The sequence below is a fragment of the Crocodylus porosus genome, unplaced genomic scaffold (assembly GCF_001723895.1).
Source record: "Crocodylus porosus isolate Cpor-Errol unplaced genomic scaffold, CroPor_comp1, whole genome shotgun sequence".
Taxonomy (NCBI): Eukaryota; Metazoa; Chordata; order Crocodylia; family Crocodylidae; genus Crocodylus; species Crocodylus porosus.
In genome coordinates, this window is record NW_017728886.1 from 212466181 (window position 1) to 212484218 (window position 18038).

Here is an 18038-nt window from a genome sequence, read left to right on the forward strand (position 1 = left end):
TGCTCTCAAGAAGGGAGTTTCCCATTTTATAAGTGTGCTGCTGGTTTCTACTGCCTAAGTGCAGCACCCTGTACTTGTCAGTATTGAAACACATCCTGTTTATGCTAGCCCACCCCATAACCTATCCAGATCTTGCTGCAATCTTTCCCTCCCTACTAGTGTGTTTACTTCACCCCAAATTTTGGCATCATCAGCGAATTTAAACAGGTTGCATTTCACCCCATCGTCCAAATCACTGATGAAGAAATTGAACAGTGCAGGCCCAAGGACCGAGCCCTGGGGGACTCCACTGCCCACTTCCCCCCAGGTGGAATATGACTCATCCACCACCACCCTCTGAGTACGACCCTTGAGCCAATCTGCAATCCATCTGACTGTGTAGGCATCAATGCCACAGTCGCCTAGTTTTTTAATGAGAATGGGGTGGGAGACGGTGTGAAAGGCCTTGCTGAAGTCTGGAAAGACTACATCCATGGCAACACCTGCATCCATTGCCTTTGTGACCTGGTCATAAAAGGCAATCAGGTTGGTCTGACATGATCTCCCCGTAATGAAACCGTGCTGGTTGCCCTTGAGCATCATCCCTGAAACCGGCCCATCACAGATGTGCTCCTTGAGGATCTTCTCAAAGAGTTTCTCTAGGATTGAGGTAAGACTAACGGGCCTATAGTTGAGGTTTGCCTTCAGGGTGACTTTGAAGTGCTTCCTTTGCCACTACTTTGCTGACCTTCTTTCAGCTGTGAGAAAAAGATTCTCTTTGGAAGGTGGAAGTCAGGCATGCAAACAACATGACCTGTCCAGCAAAGTTGGCTTTGGATGATCATGGCCTCAATACTGTTGGAATTTGCTTCGGCCAAGTTACTAATGTTTGTGCATCTATCCTCCCAGCTTATCCAAAGGATCTTGTGAAGGCACTGTTGGTGGTACTTGTCCAAGTTCTTAGATGTCTTCTGTTTCCAAGCCATACAGCAGAGCTGGAATGACAATGGCTCAATAAACCAAGACCTTCATTTCAGCAAGGATGTCATGATTTTAAAAGATTCTCTTACTCAGACATCCAAAGACTGTGCTCGCACATTTCAAGCAGTGTTGTATTTCAGAATGAATGTCTGCCTTTGATGCAAGCTGTTTTCCAAGATAGGCAAAATGATCCACATTCTCTAGAGAGTCTCCATTGATTTGAATGAAGGGGTGGTTTGTTTCTCCATTTGGAGCAGGTTGGTAAAGGACTTGCATTTTCCTGATGTTTAGAGTTAGGCCAATACTCTCATAGACTTCTGAGAATACATTAAGAATGGTCTGGAGGTCCATTTCAAATTAAGCAATGACAGCATTGTCTTCTGCATACTGGAGCTCCATTATGGATGTTATCATGGTCTTCATTTTGGACTTGAGTCTATTGAGGTTGAAGAGTCTTCCATCCATCTTATACACAATGTCAATTCTAGGTGGGAGCTTTCTGTCAACAAGGCACATTATGGTGGAGATGAAAATGGACAATAACGTTGGAGTGATGACGCAACCTTGCTTCACTCCAGTTTTCACCTCAAATGGTTCTGTTTGATTCCTGTTGCTGGGAACCCTTTCTGACTTGTTGTCATGGAGAAGTCTCAGAACACTGATGAACTTGTTTGGGCAGCCAGTTTTGGACAGGATTTTCCATAGGGTTTCACACTTTACAGAATTGAAGGCTTTGGAGAGGTTGATGAAAGCCAAATAGAGAGGTTGATTTTGCTTGCGACACTTCCCCTGGATTTGACATGCTGTAAAGATCATGTCCACAGTTCCTTAAGATGGTCTGAAGCTGCTTTTGAGATTCTTGGCAACAAGGGCATACTGTTGGTTCATACCCACCTTATTGTCTATTGTAACCTCAGGTCCTTTTCTGCAGGGCTGCTGCCCAGCCAGTCAGCCCCCAGCCTGTACTGGTGCGTGGGACTGTTCTGTCTTAAGTGCAGGACTTTGCGCTTGTCCTTATTGGATTTCACAAGATTTCTTTTGGCCCAATCCTCCAATTTGTCAAGGACATTCTGAATCCTAGCCCTACCCTCCAGCATATCTACTACTCCTCCCAGCTTGGTGTTGTCTGCAAACTTGCTGAGGGTGCATTCTATGCCATCTTCCAGGTCATTTTGGTGAATATTGAACAAAACTGGCCCCAGGACTGATCCCTGGGGCACTCCACTTGATGCTGGCTGCCAACTAGACATCAAGCCACTGATTACTACTCTCAAAGCCCAATGCTCTAGCCAGTTTTCTATCCTCCTTACAGTCCATTCATCCTGCCTGTACGTCCTTAGCTTGCCTGCAAGAATGCTGTGGGAGACTGTATCAAAGTCCTTGCTAAAATCAAGGTGTACCACATCCACCAGTTTCCCCGCATTCACAGAGTCAGTCACCTCATCATAGAGGGCAGTCAGGTTAGTCAGGCATGACTTGCCCTTGGTGAATCCTTTCTGACTGTTCCTAATCGCCTTCTCCTCCAAGTACTTAGAAGTGGATTCCTTGAGGATGTGCTCCATGGTTTTTGCAGGGACTGAGGACTGGTCTGTAGTCCATCCCCATCCCTGTCCCCATCCCCTCTCTGGATCCTCCTTTTTCCCTTTCTTAAGTATGGGGACTATGTTTGCCCTTTTCTAATCTTCTGGGACCTCGCCTGATAGCCATAAGTTTTCAAAGATGATGGCCAATGGCTCTGCAGTCACATCAGCCAACTCCCTCAGCACCCTTTGGTGCATCCCTTCTAGCCCCAGGAACTATGTATGTGCCCAGCTTTTCTAAATAGTCCCTAACCTGTTCTTTCACCACTGTTGACTGCTCATCTCCTCCCCAAGCTATGCTGCCAGATTCAGTAGTCTGGGAGCTCACCTTGCGTGTGAAGACTGAAGTAAAAAAGGCAGTGAGATCCTTACTCTGTTGCTCTGCATCCTTTCTTTCCTCAGGATCCTGAACTCAGTCATTTCATGGTCTTTGCTGCCTAAGTTGCCATCTATTAGTATGTTCCCCACCAATTTTTCCCTGTTTGTGAGCAGCAGGTCAAGAAGAACATGGCTCCTATTTGGCCCCTCCAGCATTTGCACCAGGAAGTTGTCCCCAACACTCTCCAGAAGATTGCCTGTGCACTGCTGTATTGCCCTCCAGGCAAAAGTCAGAGTGATTTGAAGTCCTCCATGAGAACCAGGGCCTGTGATCAGGAAACTTCCGCTAGCTGTTTGAAGAAAGCCTCATCCACCAATGCCTCCTGGACTGGTGGTCCCACCACAACATCACCCTTGTTGCTTTCTCTTCTGACTCTAACCCAGAGACTTTCAACAGACCTGTCTCCAGTTTCATACTCTGAATTCTGCAATTTAGCCATTCCTGTTGGTTACTTTGGTGTCTCTGGGCATTCTGAATCATCCACTGGAAGTGCCTACCACTGTCTGTTCTCTGTATGAATCACCCTGGCACCTAAAACTAAATCACTTTTAGTTGTCCCCAAAGTCTGTTTTTTGACTGTGTCAAAAGCACCAACTTGGGTCATTTTGAATCATCCTACTGGGGCAGGGACTTATAAGTTAAATGAGGCAATACATAATTTAAGGCCTATAGCAAGAAAATGTGAATCCTGGCCCTAGCAAATAAGAAATATCATTCATGACTTTCTAATATAATAGAATGTAAAAATTAAACATCTGAATGACTGTACTTTAAGCTGTACATAATTACTGAAGCATAGATAGAGAGTATTTTCTTGATTAGCAAAAAGAAGTACCAGATTTAGAGTACAGGCTATATTGAGTTACAAATCAGCATGCCTTAACCAGTAAGTATCAGCCTGTCTTTAGAAAAATAAGTGTAAATATATACGCAAAACAAAATTAAAATTCACTATTGCTGATTTCAGTTTTGATTAAAATTGGTGATTTTGAATCACTTTGATTTAAATCAGCCCACCTAGTTTCCTGCTTTTTGCTAAAGGATCAGATTTTCAAATCTTGGTAGTTATAGGTGAAGGTATGCACGGGCACAGGCATACCCTTGTACACAAATGCATGTTGCACCCATATTGGATGCATTTGGTCACGCAAAGATATGTAAGGTTTCTGACTGGCCACACAATTGTGCACAGTTTCCCAATTTTGGATTATTTAATGTCAGTGCCTCCATCTCATCTGGATTTCAAGCCCATTTTCCTCCACTTTATATTTTGGCATGTTTGAATACAGTTTTCTATTATAATTGGAGTATGAGTCACCTATGCAATTCAGATATTGCTTAAAGTTCAAATTCCAGTTCTGACTCCATTCTCCTCATCCTGTTCCAGTGTATGTGCTTGGTGAGACAGAGTTTTTAGTCAGGCCCAACTATAATATACCATTAACCAGGTTCTCTGAACAAACTACTTAAGCAAAGAAAATAAAATAAAAACTACATATTTCCCAGTGTGGGAGTATCTTGTAGGTATAGAGATGGAGTAGCAGGCTCCTTATTTCCTCCTTCCCTAGCAAGTCAGAGAGGAAGTATGGCAAGATAGTGCTCTGGATGGGCCCTTGAAGGTAAAATCTGTATATTTCCTTCTTGTATAGTTTAGTGTCTTTGCCTTAAGTGGATGCAACCTTATTGACCTCAGTGGAGTTCAACTCAGTTCCTTCATTATTGGTTATGTCCATCTCTGTGCTTGTCTATCATGCTAGTTTTTTGTAATTTTCCATTAGTCAGTGACAGATATATCCCCAGATCTTTTATGATGATAACGATCAGGAAGTATTTATTGCTGTATCACTGTTGGCATTTGTGCTTAAAATTAGAAATAACTGACATTCATTTGCACATAAAATCTTAGCAGTGCCAGCAGTAGGGCACAGATGATGCAGTAACACATCAGGATAGAAGGTTAAAGTGTTGTGCATTTAAAAGAATCACCTTATATTAATAAAAAGAAGGTAAGTGGTGATGCAAACAAGTACTGCTCTAGAATAACTATATTTGACTTTGTGGCACCAATTCTGCACTCAGATGCACTGATGCCATTTCCACTGAAATCAAGAGTGGGGAGTGCACGATAGCGAGAGGTATCAGGGAAGAAGAAGGACAGGCATCTTACCCTACTACTAATTACTTATTCTCTTGACCCTTTCTCCTCTTCCACTAACTTTTAGACACCCACTAAATGTCAAACTGCTGTGCAAATAACTACTGTACCATTAGTGCTTTCCTTTGACCATATAACTTGTCACTCACAGGTCAAGTTAATGCACTTCCCCCTTCCTCCCCCTAAATTGGAAATTACCCCAGTACTTAATTTGGCCTATGTAATTTCACAGTATTTCCCACATGACTGTCACTGGTTCCGGTCCATGAACTGATGCTTTACTTCTTTATATCACAGGATGAAATCCATTCTTTTTATTCAGTATCAGATTAACTAGATTTGGTTACTCTCAAGGTCTAAAATTTCATCCAAATACAATTTTAATTTTGAATCTCCACAGCATAAAAAAAACAAAACAACTGCAGCCTCTCCAACATGAAGAATATAATGCTCAATGTTAATATTTCAGTTTCTAGGTTGGTTGACCCAACCACACCAAACCCATAGGCAGGGCTTGTTTATTTTATGGGCATGCCATCTGTGCCACACTACCTGCCAGCTCTCCTCTTATGAACAGCAGAGGATTGAACATGCTAGAATCCTGCACTTGTAAGGTGTCAGTCTGCTGCCAGTTGAAATGAGCAGAGCCAACTGACAGAATGGAAAAATAAGCACCACTGTACACAGGTTTACATAATATGCATGCTTATGTATTAAACCAGCCTGGTGTAGGTATAATGTCATATGTCCCAGTCTTCACTGTGTTCCTTTAAAATCTTTTAATTGGAGATGCAAAATGTTCCACTCTCATGAGGATTTCTATCTTAGAACTGCCCTATAAGGTACTGTTATAGGTTTGGTTCTATTATAAAAATATGCTTAAGCTAGAAGATTTTTTATGTCCTTTAAAGCTTTACTGATAGTCACTATGGAGATGCTGCTGAATCGAAACATCAGTTTTGCAGTAAATTTGTAAGACTCATGTGCCCAAGCCAAGAAGTATTTCATATTATATGTACCTATATGTACCATATATGTCTTTTATTTCTCATGCGTACTTTTACTTTAGATCTTTAAGTGACAGAGTTGTATTGTATTTTTCTTCATGTTATCTCGTCAGAATTCAATTAAAGGCTTGTCTGTTTGTAACGCTAATAGGACCCCTGCCATCATTCAACCTACAGATAATATTGTAAAAGGAAATTAGAATGTATCTTATTAGGTGTAGCCTGGTTTGGCTCAAGTAGCTATGTTCTCATAAAATAAATATCCCTGAGACCATACATTTGTAAAGGTCAACTTTATGACCAGCTGCAGAGTATGAATAAAAACACATAAGTCGGTAAGAGCTGGATAAATGTTTCAGATGGCTAGCCAGGAATTGACAGCCAGATCCCAGGCACCCACTAAAATCTAGCTAAAATTATGACACAGCATATTAACATCACTCAACAATTCTGTTAGTTTCAAAACAACCTCACCACAGTTACAGCAGCAATAAAGCATTGATGATGATGAGCAAGTGAAGTAGAATTAGCCTATGGCTTCATGCCTTATTTTGCCCATTGCCTCAGCTTGTCATTTTCCATGTTCTTGTCTGCCATAAAAGAAGCTTTAAAAAAAATTTTACATACAGATATCAGTAACCATCACCAGTGTGATTTGTTACATAATTCATTATCTTCATTGTCAGCCATTTTAATTTGTTTGTCCAAAGTCTAGATACAGATACAAATACGTTTTAATGGAAATTACATGTTTAAAATTAGGCACTGATGAATGCCCCATCTATGTAAACAAATATAAAACTACTAATCTGGCAAAAAATATTATAAGTCAGTTCTTTGACTAATGGTTATTATTTAATACCACAATCACGCCTCCTGCTCTACATGTGTGGCATGGCAGGAGGCACGATTGTGTGGATTGCACATTGGATCCCATTGCACCTATACCTGCATGTGTAGAGGGCCCCAGAGTTGCAATATAGCTACCCGGTAATTTCTAAGAATCATCAGGAAATGTTATATTACTCTCTGGTAGGTAACATGCCAACTAAATGTGAAGATAAAGCATTCTTTATTATTGGAGAAAATCCTTCAGATTGGGGTGAGAGAAGAGAAGATGAATACCATATTTCAATCCAGGCTTTTCCCTTAAGTAGCTGGTACTTTTTCCAGGTTTGCCAGTTCCCTTCCTCTTAATTTGGTGCAGTATTCTACTTCAGTGAATGTTTGGGAAGACCTTTGTTTCACTAGTAACATCCATTTACCGTGTGTTTAAAAACAAACTGCTTTCTATTTTATTGCCACCTCCTACTTCTAGGATGTTTGCATCTGTGTCATCATTCTAAATCACATTTTATTCTACTGGCCACATCAGTTCAGGTTTTATATATGTATAAATTTATGCACATTTACATTTCCCATAATCACAGCAGCATGGTCTAACATAGGCCTTGTGTTTCACCCCAGGTTTAAAGCTTCAGAATCCTTTGACCTATTAGGCATATAATAACCTATAAAAGACCTATAATAACACTGCTATTATAATCTCATAGGCAAATTGTATCCTGGACTGCCCAGGGTGCTCTTTGTATACATCTGAATGCAGATTTGGATTTCAGCCTAAACTCGAAAGATTCATCACAGGTTTGATAGATGATCAGAGAAACCTGTACTGATAGTATTGAGTTGTAAGCGCTCACAAGACTATCTAGAAGATCCAAGAGTGATTACTGAGATAATGTATATTGGATGTCCATTAATAGACTCAACATGGGACATAAGTGCATATGTTTCCAGGATTGATTTTCTTCCAAATTAAAGTAATCTTTAAACTGTCAGAGGAAAAGTGATATCCTTAATGGAAAAACTGGCAAATAAATGGTTTTCTTATCTATCGAACCTGACTCCAGAATATCTGTTCTTTAACTTTGTTTTGCAAACTACTTTACCTTTTACATTGTAAGATTGGTTGAAGTTCAGCTTTTTTAAACAGTAACATCTATACAGTTCTTGTACACTGTGTAGTGATAAACCGAGGACTTTTTATTACACAGTTTTGTTTTTAAATGTAATTATTTTTCCTTTTTTTTCCCTCCTCACTCGGTTTTTCTTCTGAAAGACATTATTCAAAGTTGGTCATAAAAAGGAACATTATAAAAATTAGACAGCAACTCTAAAAGACTTGTAGCTGTATTATAGTTCCAATTGCCTATTTTCAGTGTTTTATAGCTTGGCTATAAAACTTGACAAGATATTTAACATTAAAATGTCTACTGCAAATGTTCAATAATTGCCTTTCATAAAACTCTTAGCATGCCCACTGCTAAGACACTTTTCACAAATTGCCTAATTAATTTCCTCTGCATATGATATGTTGCAGCAACTCCCTCAAAGCTATCACAGTCTATTAGCTGAACAATGTCAATTTAAAATACTGCTTAAGTGATGTTTACTGTGTAGTAGACTGCAGTGACTCAGGCTGAATTAGTATTTGTGGGGGGATTTAATTCTATTGAGTAAAGAAATACATTTAATTTTGAAGTAAAGGAACAAACTGATAAAGAGTTAGGAAATTTGAACACTGGTGTCAACTCCTTTGCTGTTGTCTGTCTGTCTTGCTAATAAAGGGTGTAAGTTACAACTGGAATTGTGCCAGTACTAATGTAAGGTTAAATGACCATGTACAAACACTGTCACCTTAATTAGCCCATCTGCTCCCATATGTCTTCAAATTTATTCAATCTGGGCAAAAGTCTGCCCTCAAATGTAAACACTTAACTCCCAGTGAAGTCATCTAAGGACAAGATTTTATTGCTTTTAGACTGTAGCAGCAGTCCCATTAAGGTACATGTGTGGATAGACTTTCTGTGCAGAGCCAAGTGACCACACCTCATTAGCAGCAGTTCTCTTATATGCCCCCCTCCTCTGAGTTACCATTGCACTGTTCACTCAGAAGAAGGAGAGCACTCTGGAGAGGAGACAGTAGCAATATATATATACACATCAAGTCATCCATCTGTAGATACCTGTTTACAGCAGTAAAGATTTGGCCTGTGCTTAGTCCCCATTCTGGTCCCCACATTGAGACGGCATTGGATATTATGTAAATAGTTACCATATTTATGCAAATCCAAGACAACTCTGAATTTAAGATGAGGTCCCCCCCCCAATAATTACATTCTGTACATGGAAAAATTATAAATTTGTTACAATTTTCCATGTTTATAATCTAATTATTGGACGGTCATCTTAAATTTGTCCTCCCTACCACTGCACTGGGGAAAGCAGTGACAGGGGGGCAGGTGCTGCGGGAGGCAGTGGTGGAGTCAAGCATCTAGACCCTTGCCCCTTAACCTCCCCCTCACACCTTGATCTCTGATGTGTGTCCCCTCCACCACTTGCCCCTTGCATGTCTGCACCCCTGGCGCATGCCCTCCTGCTGCTGCCTTCGCCCTGGCTGTACCCTCCTGCTGCCTGCCTGTTCTTGCTGTCCTCCCTCCACCACCTCTGTCCAACCTACAGCGTCTCCCCACTACAATGTCTCCTCCTGCTGCTTACACTTTCTCTGGCTCCAGCAGGCTCCTACCCCAACCTCAGTCTACCCTGGGGCACAGAGAACATGCTTGCTCTGGCCCCAGCCTGGCCTGGTAGCAGCAGTTCCAGCCCATGCTGCAGGGCCTGGCTGGAGCTGCTGCCACCACATGAGCTGTTACAGAGAGCCCAGAATTGATGGGCCTAGATTTCAAAGCATAGCATGGGGAAGGAAGAAAAGATGGAGAGTTGTGGTCTGCACCTTGATCATAGCTTTCTTTTAGGCATAAGCTACTTCTGAATGCCAGAAGAGTGGTTGTTACGATATTTTCAACTGACTTTCTGCATTATACATGGTCAGTTCTTGACTATGTTAACATAATTATAGAATCATTGAAAGTAAATATGAAAATTCCATTTTATAACTCAAAGCCATTTTATAGTTGGAGGTTTATTATTTTTAAGGAAAAGATAAAACAAGAGAATCTGCAGAATTTATTTAATACATTTTAATCCAAGAACTTTTATGAATTAAGTCCATGGTTAGGCAGTTTAGTTTTAATATTTTTTTTAAAAACCCCACTAGGCCATTGAATCCACCTGCAAGAGAAAAGGTATTTCAACTTCAGTTGTTATTCTGGACAAAGAAATAAATATTCATTCTGAATTTTTAAATAGCATTATATTTCTAAGAGTACTAGAAATAGTTGCTTATATTTCTAAACATCCAGTATATATTTAGTAGATACAGTTAATTCTCAAATTCAGCCTGTATTTATCTTGTTAATAATAATAGCCAAATTATCTTAGATCCATGTGCATAGTAAAGATTCTGCAAACTAGATCAAGGCTGTGAGTCATAGATTGCCAATCCCTGACATAAGGGGTTTAGTATGCCAGGTTAAAGTGTATGTAGTAGACGTAGGAGTACTGCTGTCCATGCTTGAAGAAATCTATATGTGTGTATTAATCAGTCTTCTCAGTATTGTCCCTCTCTTTCAGTTGGAGATACTAAGACCAACGTTTTTAAACGTGGGTGCCTAAAGTAAGCAATCAAATCCTTATCTAAGACCCTACCAAAAGAGATCTTTTTTTCTTCTCTTTTTCTGTCTTTAGAGGTCCAAGCTGTGGATGTTTATCAGCTCTGACAATAAGGGCACTTTTAGTTAGGTGCCTAAACATGAATTTTCCACAAATGTGCTTTGTTATTGATGATGCTAAACCAGTGCAATGAGGAAGTGGCAGATTGGGGATTAAACTCAGGAGTTCCTAGATCACAGGCCTTAGGCAACACTTTCAAGCAAAAGTGTCATAATAAAAATTAAAAGATCAAGGGAATCTATAGCAATGTAGTTGTGTTGACTGAAAATAGTGAGCTAAGAGTTTGTAATGTGTTTCTTAATTAGAGATGCAGGCATAGTGTGAAAAGAAAATAAAAGCCTCAAGTGCTTTTACAATTTAAATGGAACCCACTACAGAAATCCTCGTGGATCCTGGACTGCTGGCATTAGAATCAGACAGACACGGTGCAGACTGTTTGAAAGGAACTCTGCTTCTTTCTCCCTCACTAAGAGACTTAATACCCCTAAGCTTGCGACCCAGCACCCTGCCATGGGCTGCCTATCTTCACCTCCTGGAGCATCCAAACTGCTTGCTCTTACCCATGCTACTGATCCACTGTCCTGCTGTAGGACAGAAGCAGTGAGGGTAAGCACAGGCACAAAAGAGCAGCAGGGAGGACTGCAGTAGGGAAGGAGCAGCATGGCACAGCTATGTACTACCTAATTGCCCCATACTGTCCCAGGCCAGGTTGAACCTTTGCAGGCTGGATCCATCCCGCAGGACATAGGTTGCCAATCTTTATTCTAAGATGCTTCCCCCACCCTTCCCTGACAGGCTATATGTAACTTTCCTACACACTTTTCCAGTTCTTAGCCTACTGATTTCACCTGTTGCAGTCTGTGTAAGTGCAGCTGAGGGTATATAATACACTTGCACTCACTCTGATCACACCCTTCTGTCCCCTCACATAAAATATATGGACCCAGCAGTGTTTGGTAGCTTAGGATGATGTGGGTGGATAATCTCAGGAAGGCATATCATAAGATTAGACTTTGTTAAGGATATAAATTAATTGTTAATATTTTATGCATTAGTATAAATCACATCAGAATTTGTTCCTCATTTCATGGAGTCCCATTATTGACCTGATCTCAGTCTTTCTCCTTCATCTTTTTTCCCCTGAATCACATTAAAAATTTCAAGTCATAGAATAAAGACCCAAAGTTTATTTTTTCAAAGGGAAAAAAAGGAGAGCTGGTGAAAACAGCCCTGACAGCTGTACTCTGTGGCTCAGTAAATTAAAGCTTTTTACTTGTTCCTTTCAAGGATGTGTTTAGTCTAGATTCCCTTGATTTATATATCTTTTTGGGCTGGGTTGTATTTTTTTTATGCAGATTTCCACTGATTTAATTCAAGTTCATGTTTGCCTAGGATGAGACAGAAGAATGTGAGTGAATTTAATCCTTGAAAAGGTTTCTTTTGCAAACCGTCATTTAAAGAATTGTTTGGCTTTTAATGCCATCTCCCATTATGTTTTACAAAAACATTCTGAAGTAGACGGAACTTGGAACAGTGTTGTGAATTCACCTCTATTTTTCCACTTATAGAAGTGGCAGTGCATTGAAGATACATCTGGCAAACTTCGAATTCACAAGTGTAAAGGATCTAGTGATATGCTCGCCATCAGGAAGAGAACACGAAGCATACACTCCAGGGGATACAGCAGTAAAGACAAAGACTGCAACTGTGAAGATACTGATTACCGAGCCAGCAGGACCCAGAGGAAAAATCAAAGGCAGTTCATGAGAAACCCTAATGGACAAAGTAGGTGATATCAGGTAGCAGGAGTGAAGTTAACTGAGAAACGCTGTAGCAGCAAGCAATTATATATGTAACAAATACACCTGTAGTCTACATTTGAGTAATTGCTTCTTTAAGGCGTCGGAACTTACTTGACTGATACCACAGTAAAGAACACTATTTAAGCCAATTGTAGTAATGATGATGTTTTGGTGCCACCTATTGTGCTGGTTGAATATAAAACATAAGAGTAACATAAAATCAGTACAACTATTATTTCATCAATACTACATTGCTTAAAATGTTGTTCTTTAAAATTCAGTAGGCGTTTCAAAAAATCAGACATTAAAAAATGTTGTCAAAAGTTATATCTTAATAACCTGAGGGTTTTTATCAAAAATAACATAACATGTTTGTAGTTTAATGAGTTAGAAGCTAGTGTCCTCTGGTGGAGTGCACTCTAAAATGAAGCTGCTATGAGATTAAATATACTACTATTCAACTGACATTAGACTTAAAAAAATTTCAAATGGCTGAGTACATAAGGTCAGACCCAGAGAGTATTAGTCGCTGGAAGTAAATCGTTATGGTGCCCCGTGACCAGTAGTGTCCCCCAAGGCTCCATCCTTGGACCGGTTCTCTTTAACGTCTTTATCAACAATGTGGACACTGGTGTCAGAAGTGGACTGGCCAAGTTCACCAGTGACATTAAACTTTGGGGTAGAGCATCCACACCTGAGTATAGGCTGGTGATCTGGGCTGACTTGGATAGGCTTAGAAAGTGGGCGGATATAAACCTGATGGTATTCAATACTGAAAAATGCACGGTACTCCACTGGGGGGAGGGGAAGGGGGGGTACCCACAGCACATTTATAGGCTCAGCAGCGCTGCGCTCACTAGCACCACAGCTGAAAGAGACTTGGGGGTCATGATTGACCACAAGATGAACATAAGCCACCAATGCGATGTCGCAGTTGGTAAAGTAAACAAAACTCTGGCATGCATCTATAGATGCTTCTCAAGTAAATCTCAGGATGTCATCCTCCTGCTGTACTCGACCTTGGTGAGGCCACAGCTGGAGTACTGCATCCAATTCTGGGCTCCACAATTCAGGACGGATGTGGAGAGGCTTGAGAGAGTCCGGAGGAGAGCCACGCACATAATCAGAGGGCAAGAGAACAGGCCTTATGAAGAGAGGCTGAGAGCCATGGGACTCTTCATCCTGGAAAAGCACAGGCTCAGGGGTGGCATCACAGTCTGGGGGAACATGTGTTCACCAGGGTGCCTCAAAGGGATAACAAGGTCCAGTGGTCACAAACTCCTCCAAGACCATTTTAGGCTGGATGTAAGGAAAAACTTCTTTACTATCCAAGCCCCCAAGGCCTAGAATAGACTCCCTACAGACGTGGTGCAGGCAACTGCTCTGGACTCTTTTAAGAAACATTTGGAAACGTATCTTGCTAGGATCCTTTGACCCTAGCTGACTATCTGCCCCTGGGACAGGGGGCTGGACTTGATGATCTTTCAAGGTCCCTTCCATCCCTAATGTCTATGAAATCTATGAAATAACAAAACAAAGTGCTAGTTTCTTCAGTGCCTATACATGTACACCAAGCGTGCAGAAACTGCCAGTATTTGGTGTTCATATCTACAAATATTAAATCCTTTTTAAAACATTTTTCTTTTCTATGATCCCCAAAACACAGTTGTGTTTTGGTGGCTTCAATCAGAATAGGCTTCTTATAGTATATAACTGGACTTTAGTTTCTAGAATTCATTGTCATGGGCCATCGCAACAGTGAAATTAGATAACAAGAATTAACAACCAGGTGCAAGAGACTGCACAGGTGCATATGAAGTTGTAGAAAAAATACTGTATTCAGACAGTGGCTGAAGATGTAATTTAAAACCTGTACCATTCTGCATATGGATAAGAGGGAATAGTTCAGTTTGTACATTCTGCCATAATTTAGGCATAACTTTTTAGTTCTCTAACTGTTTAACTTAACTACTGCCTTAAAATAGCGTCTTGCACATAGTAAGATTAAAAATTAATTAACTTCCTTCTGGTATATATATTCAAGTGACCTTTGCTAGATACAATTACAATCACTGGGCCCGTCTATATAAGATGCTTATTGCGCATTAGCCTCATTGCACTGTGCAGTAGTGTGTCACAACAAAAACCATGGTAATAGTGTACTGCTCAGTGTTATTAAGCTAATAACCAGTAAGTGTCCCTAAATAAACATGCACTGGCTGTATTTCACAGTAACTCCAGGTATTGCACATTTAGTTAGTTTAGTACTTCCTAAAGAAAGTACTAAATGTGCGATATTTAAGGCGCATTACTGCACGGGTGAATACACCCACTATGTATAACACTGTCGGCTGGTGGACATTCTCCTGTGTTATAATCATTAAAGCTCTGTACTTTTAGAATTGGGATTAAAATTTATACCCTTACTGTTGCAATAAAGTTGCAGCTGGCCACAGTGTGATTTCCCTAGAAATCTTCTGGGGTAGGTTTACTTTGCCTTGTGTTTCACTTCATCTCAAAGTTTTCTGTAATAAATTAAGTTGGAAAAGATTCCATTTATAATCCAGATAAAGCAAATCAGATCACAAACTTCCCATTGTTCTCTTTTCTGTTCCATTTGTAGTTCAGATTGTGGGGGCTGCCTGTATAGCCTCCCCAGAGGAAAACATCTGGGAAGGGGTCAGGTAGGAGAAGAAACTCTCCAAGTTTCAATTTGTGAAGATTGTCTTCAACCGTCCTCCCTTTGTTGGACTTTGTCAAGCTCAAATTTAGACAGCTCTGCCATTTTCCCAGCCTAGTAGACTTCCTGGATCTACAAGCCATGGAACAAAATTCTCAACAGCCATCATGCCACCATGGTTCCATTAAGAGTTGCAATATTGTTGGTTGTAGGCATAACTAATGAGTTTTGCGCTATCAGCAGAGAGCCTGGAGGGGAGAGAGCGATATCAGTCCTACTGTCCCTGGAGCTTCAAAGACCATGGCTGCTCCTGCTGTGGTATGCACTCCAGAGGGATCCCCTCTAAATCAGCACTTGGGGCTAGTGCCCCACTCAACCACCCCTATTTTCATTTCTGCTGTGACAGCCATGGTGCAGCTTCAGCTCTGAGCTGCCCCCATACTTTGCTCTCCTGCCCACATACTGTTTTCTCACATACTTTTCCCAAAATCTGGCAGCTGGAAATTGTAGAGCAAGGCAAAAGATGGCACCACAGAAAAGCGTGCTTCTTCATCCCACCTCCAAACATGAGTTTGTCTTACAAAACTCTTTTGAATCCCATCCAAGCAAAGAACAACCAGAGGGGCATTATGGTAGTCAGACACAGTTCATAGGCAAAGGAAAAATTCAGACTTTTTTTTTTCAGACTGCTCTCAGATAACCTTGGAATATGTTCCAAACTGTATTTCAGTCGCTTGATTAATAAATAATGCAGTATGAGATTTTGGCCTTGCAGAATCTATTTGACCCTGCAAATCTTTAACCACTCCTTCATTACAGAACACAGGATTGTAAATCAGAGAAATGCTTAGAAGCTGGCTTTCTCTTCTGAAAGGTATACATCTTCACTGAGTCATTGGGATTGTGTTTTTTATATGTCAGCAGGCATCCATTGAACTAGTTCAGGAGGAAAATGTGGTTTGAAAGAAATTTTAAATGAGGGTCACTGTTTGCACTTCCAGAACATTCTTGTGCAGAAGGTTCAATGTGGAGCCTCTAAAAAGTGAATGAAAAGTTTGTGATGTGCATTTTCTGTCAACTCCCGAGATAATTTTTTTTCCTATGTTACACTAAAAATATAGCTGAAAACATAATATTAGGAGTTCCAGGATTTCACATGAAGTCTTATCTATCAGACACAAATATGAAATATTATAATCTGTTTCCACTTCCCCCTCACTCCCTTAACATGATGGCACTGAATATTTAACATACATAACAATGATTCCAATACCATTTTAGTTCTGTTCCAAAAGATGTTTGTTTCTTCCATTTCAAATATATTATTACCTATCTGGTGACATGGTTTCAATTTACGTGAGGGGAGTCAATGACACAGCCCATGAAGCCCTATCACCTGGCATCCAGTGCTGCCCTATGGACCCATACGTGGCATGCCATAGGCCAGCCTGTGAACCACATGCAGCACATGCTAACTCTGGCCCTGGCCCCATCCCTGCATGCTGCACATGAGGACCAGTCTGATGCATGCCACATATGTCAGGGAGGGCTGATCCAGGGCGCATGCTGCAGGCAGCATGACGGGCCAGTATGTAGGCACAATCTATCCCACAGACCAGATCCACACTACTCATCCAACCTGCGAGACCTGATGAGTTTGGTGCCTCTTGTTTACAGGAAATAAACTGTCCCCTTCTGATAGGTCTACAGTCTTATTACTGTGTGATTTACTTTATTGTCAGATGTTTATATATTATGTAGACTAAAAAATGGTGTGGTATAGTTTGAAAGTGTTATCACCAAGAGTTTGGAATACCTATATTTGATTATGACTGGTAAAATGCTTGAGTTATGCAGGTCATCCAAGTTGAGTCCAAATAAAATATGTATACCATTCTCTTCTTACATTTATTGATAAATAACCAAACAAATATATTTAGAGAGTATTTCACATTTTATTTGGCTTTTTTATTTTCTCTCTACCTTTAAAGCAAAGTGACTTAGTTACTTGTAGGATCTGTAAAATAGGATTTATGGTATTTTAAAATTGTAACATATCTAAGTCTAGAAACTCAGGCCCTTCCAGGCATAGAAATGAGTTCTGGATTCCCTTGAAAATGGGTGAATCTTTTCTAGCCCTGCAAGTTGCAAGTTATAGGAGATATATTATATGCACGTACAGGGGAAAGTTGTTACTGGTTTGGGGGTCAAATCTTGCCCTTTTAACTTTGAATGGAAAAAAGGTGCCACTATAGTCTTAAGCAAGCCTTCATTTACCAGTGCACAAGAAACCATGTATGAGGCAAGTGCCATGTGGAAATTGTGTCAATAACATGATTTCATGTGGATATACAAGTGCTGAATATGTCTGAAAACCAGCCTTAGGTGTCAAAAGTTGGGTAAACAAAATTGTAAGGCCCCAGTTTCAACTCTGACTTGCTGAAGATTATGAAAAAAAAAACCTTTTCAGGTCAGAAAAGTGAACTGAGGTATCCCATGTCTGTGCAACAAATCAAAAGTTCATTCTCTTTATCCTGTCTATGAAATTAGTATGTACCCAAGAACTGAGAAGGCCTCAGTGAGGGGGTTGAGGCATGACTACAGGAGTGGCATAGGTGCCTGCCCAGCCTCTCCTACAGTGGCCAGGTCCTGCTCATCAGCAACCTGGCACAGGTGTGCTATCCTGGACCCACTAGTGACCCTACCCCAAGGGCTCCAGAAGCTCCTCATGGACTTCTGAACCACATTCAGATGAAGTAGGTGGCACTAGAGACATGTCTGTGGTTACATACCCAACATTCAGCTGTTCTCAGTGCTGCAAGTTTTCAGGGGGGGGGGGGTTG

The 18038-nt window shown here is 40.7% G+C and overlaps 1 protein-coding gene across 2 annotated transcripts in view; it reads left to right on the forward strand.

Moving 5' to 3' along the window:
• SULF1 (sulfatase 1) overlaps positions 1 to 18038 on the forward strand; it is a 170511-nt gene that overhangs the window by 134642 nt on the left and 17831 nt on the right. For both annotated transcript variants that reach the window (XM_019549006.1, XM_019548996.1), the window contains exon 14: positions 12282 to 12498. In XM_019549006.1, the coding sequence (XP_019404551.1) occupies positions 12282 to 12498 (217 nt within the window). The remainder of the gene's footprint in view (positions 1 to 12281; positions 12499 to 18038) is intronic.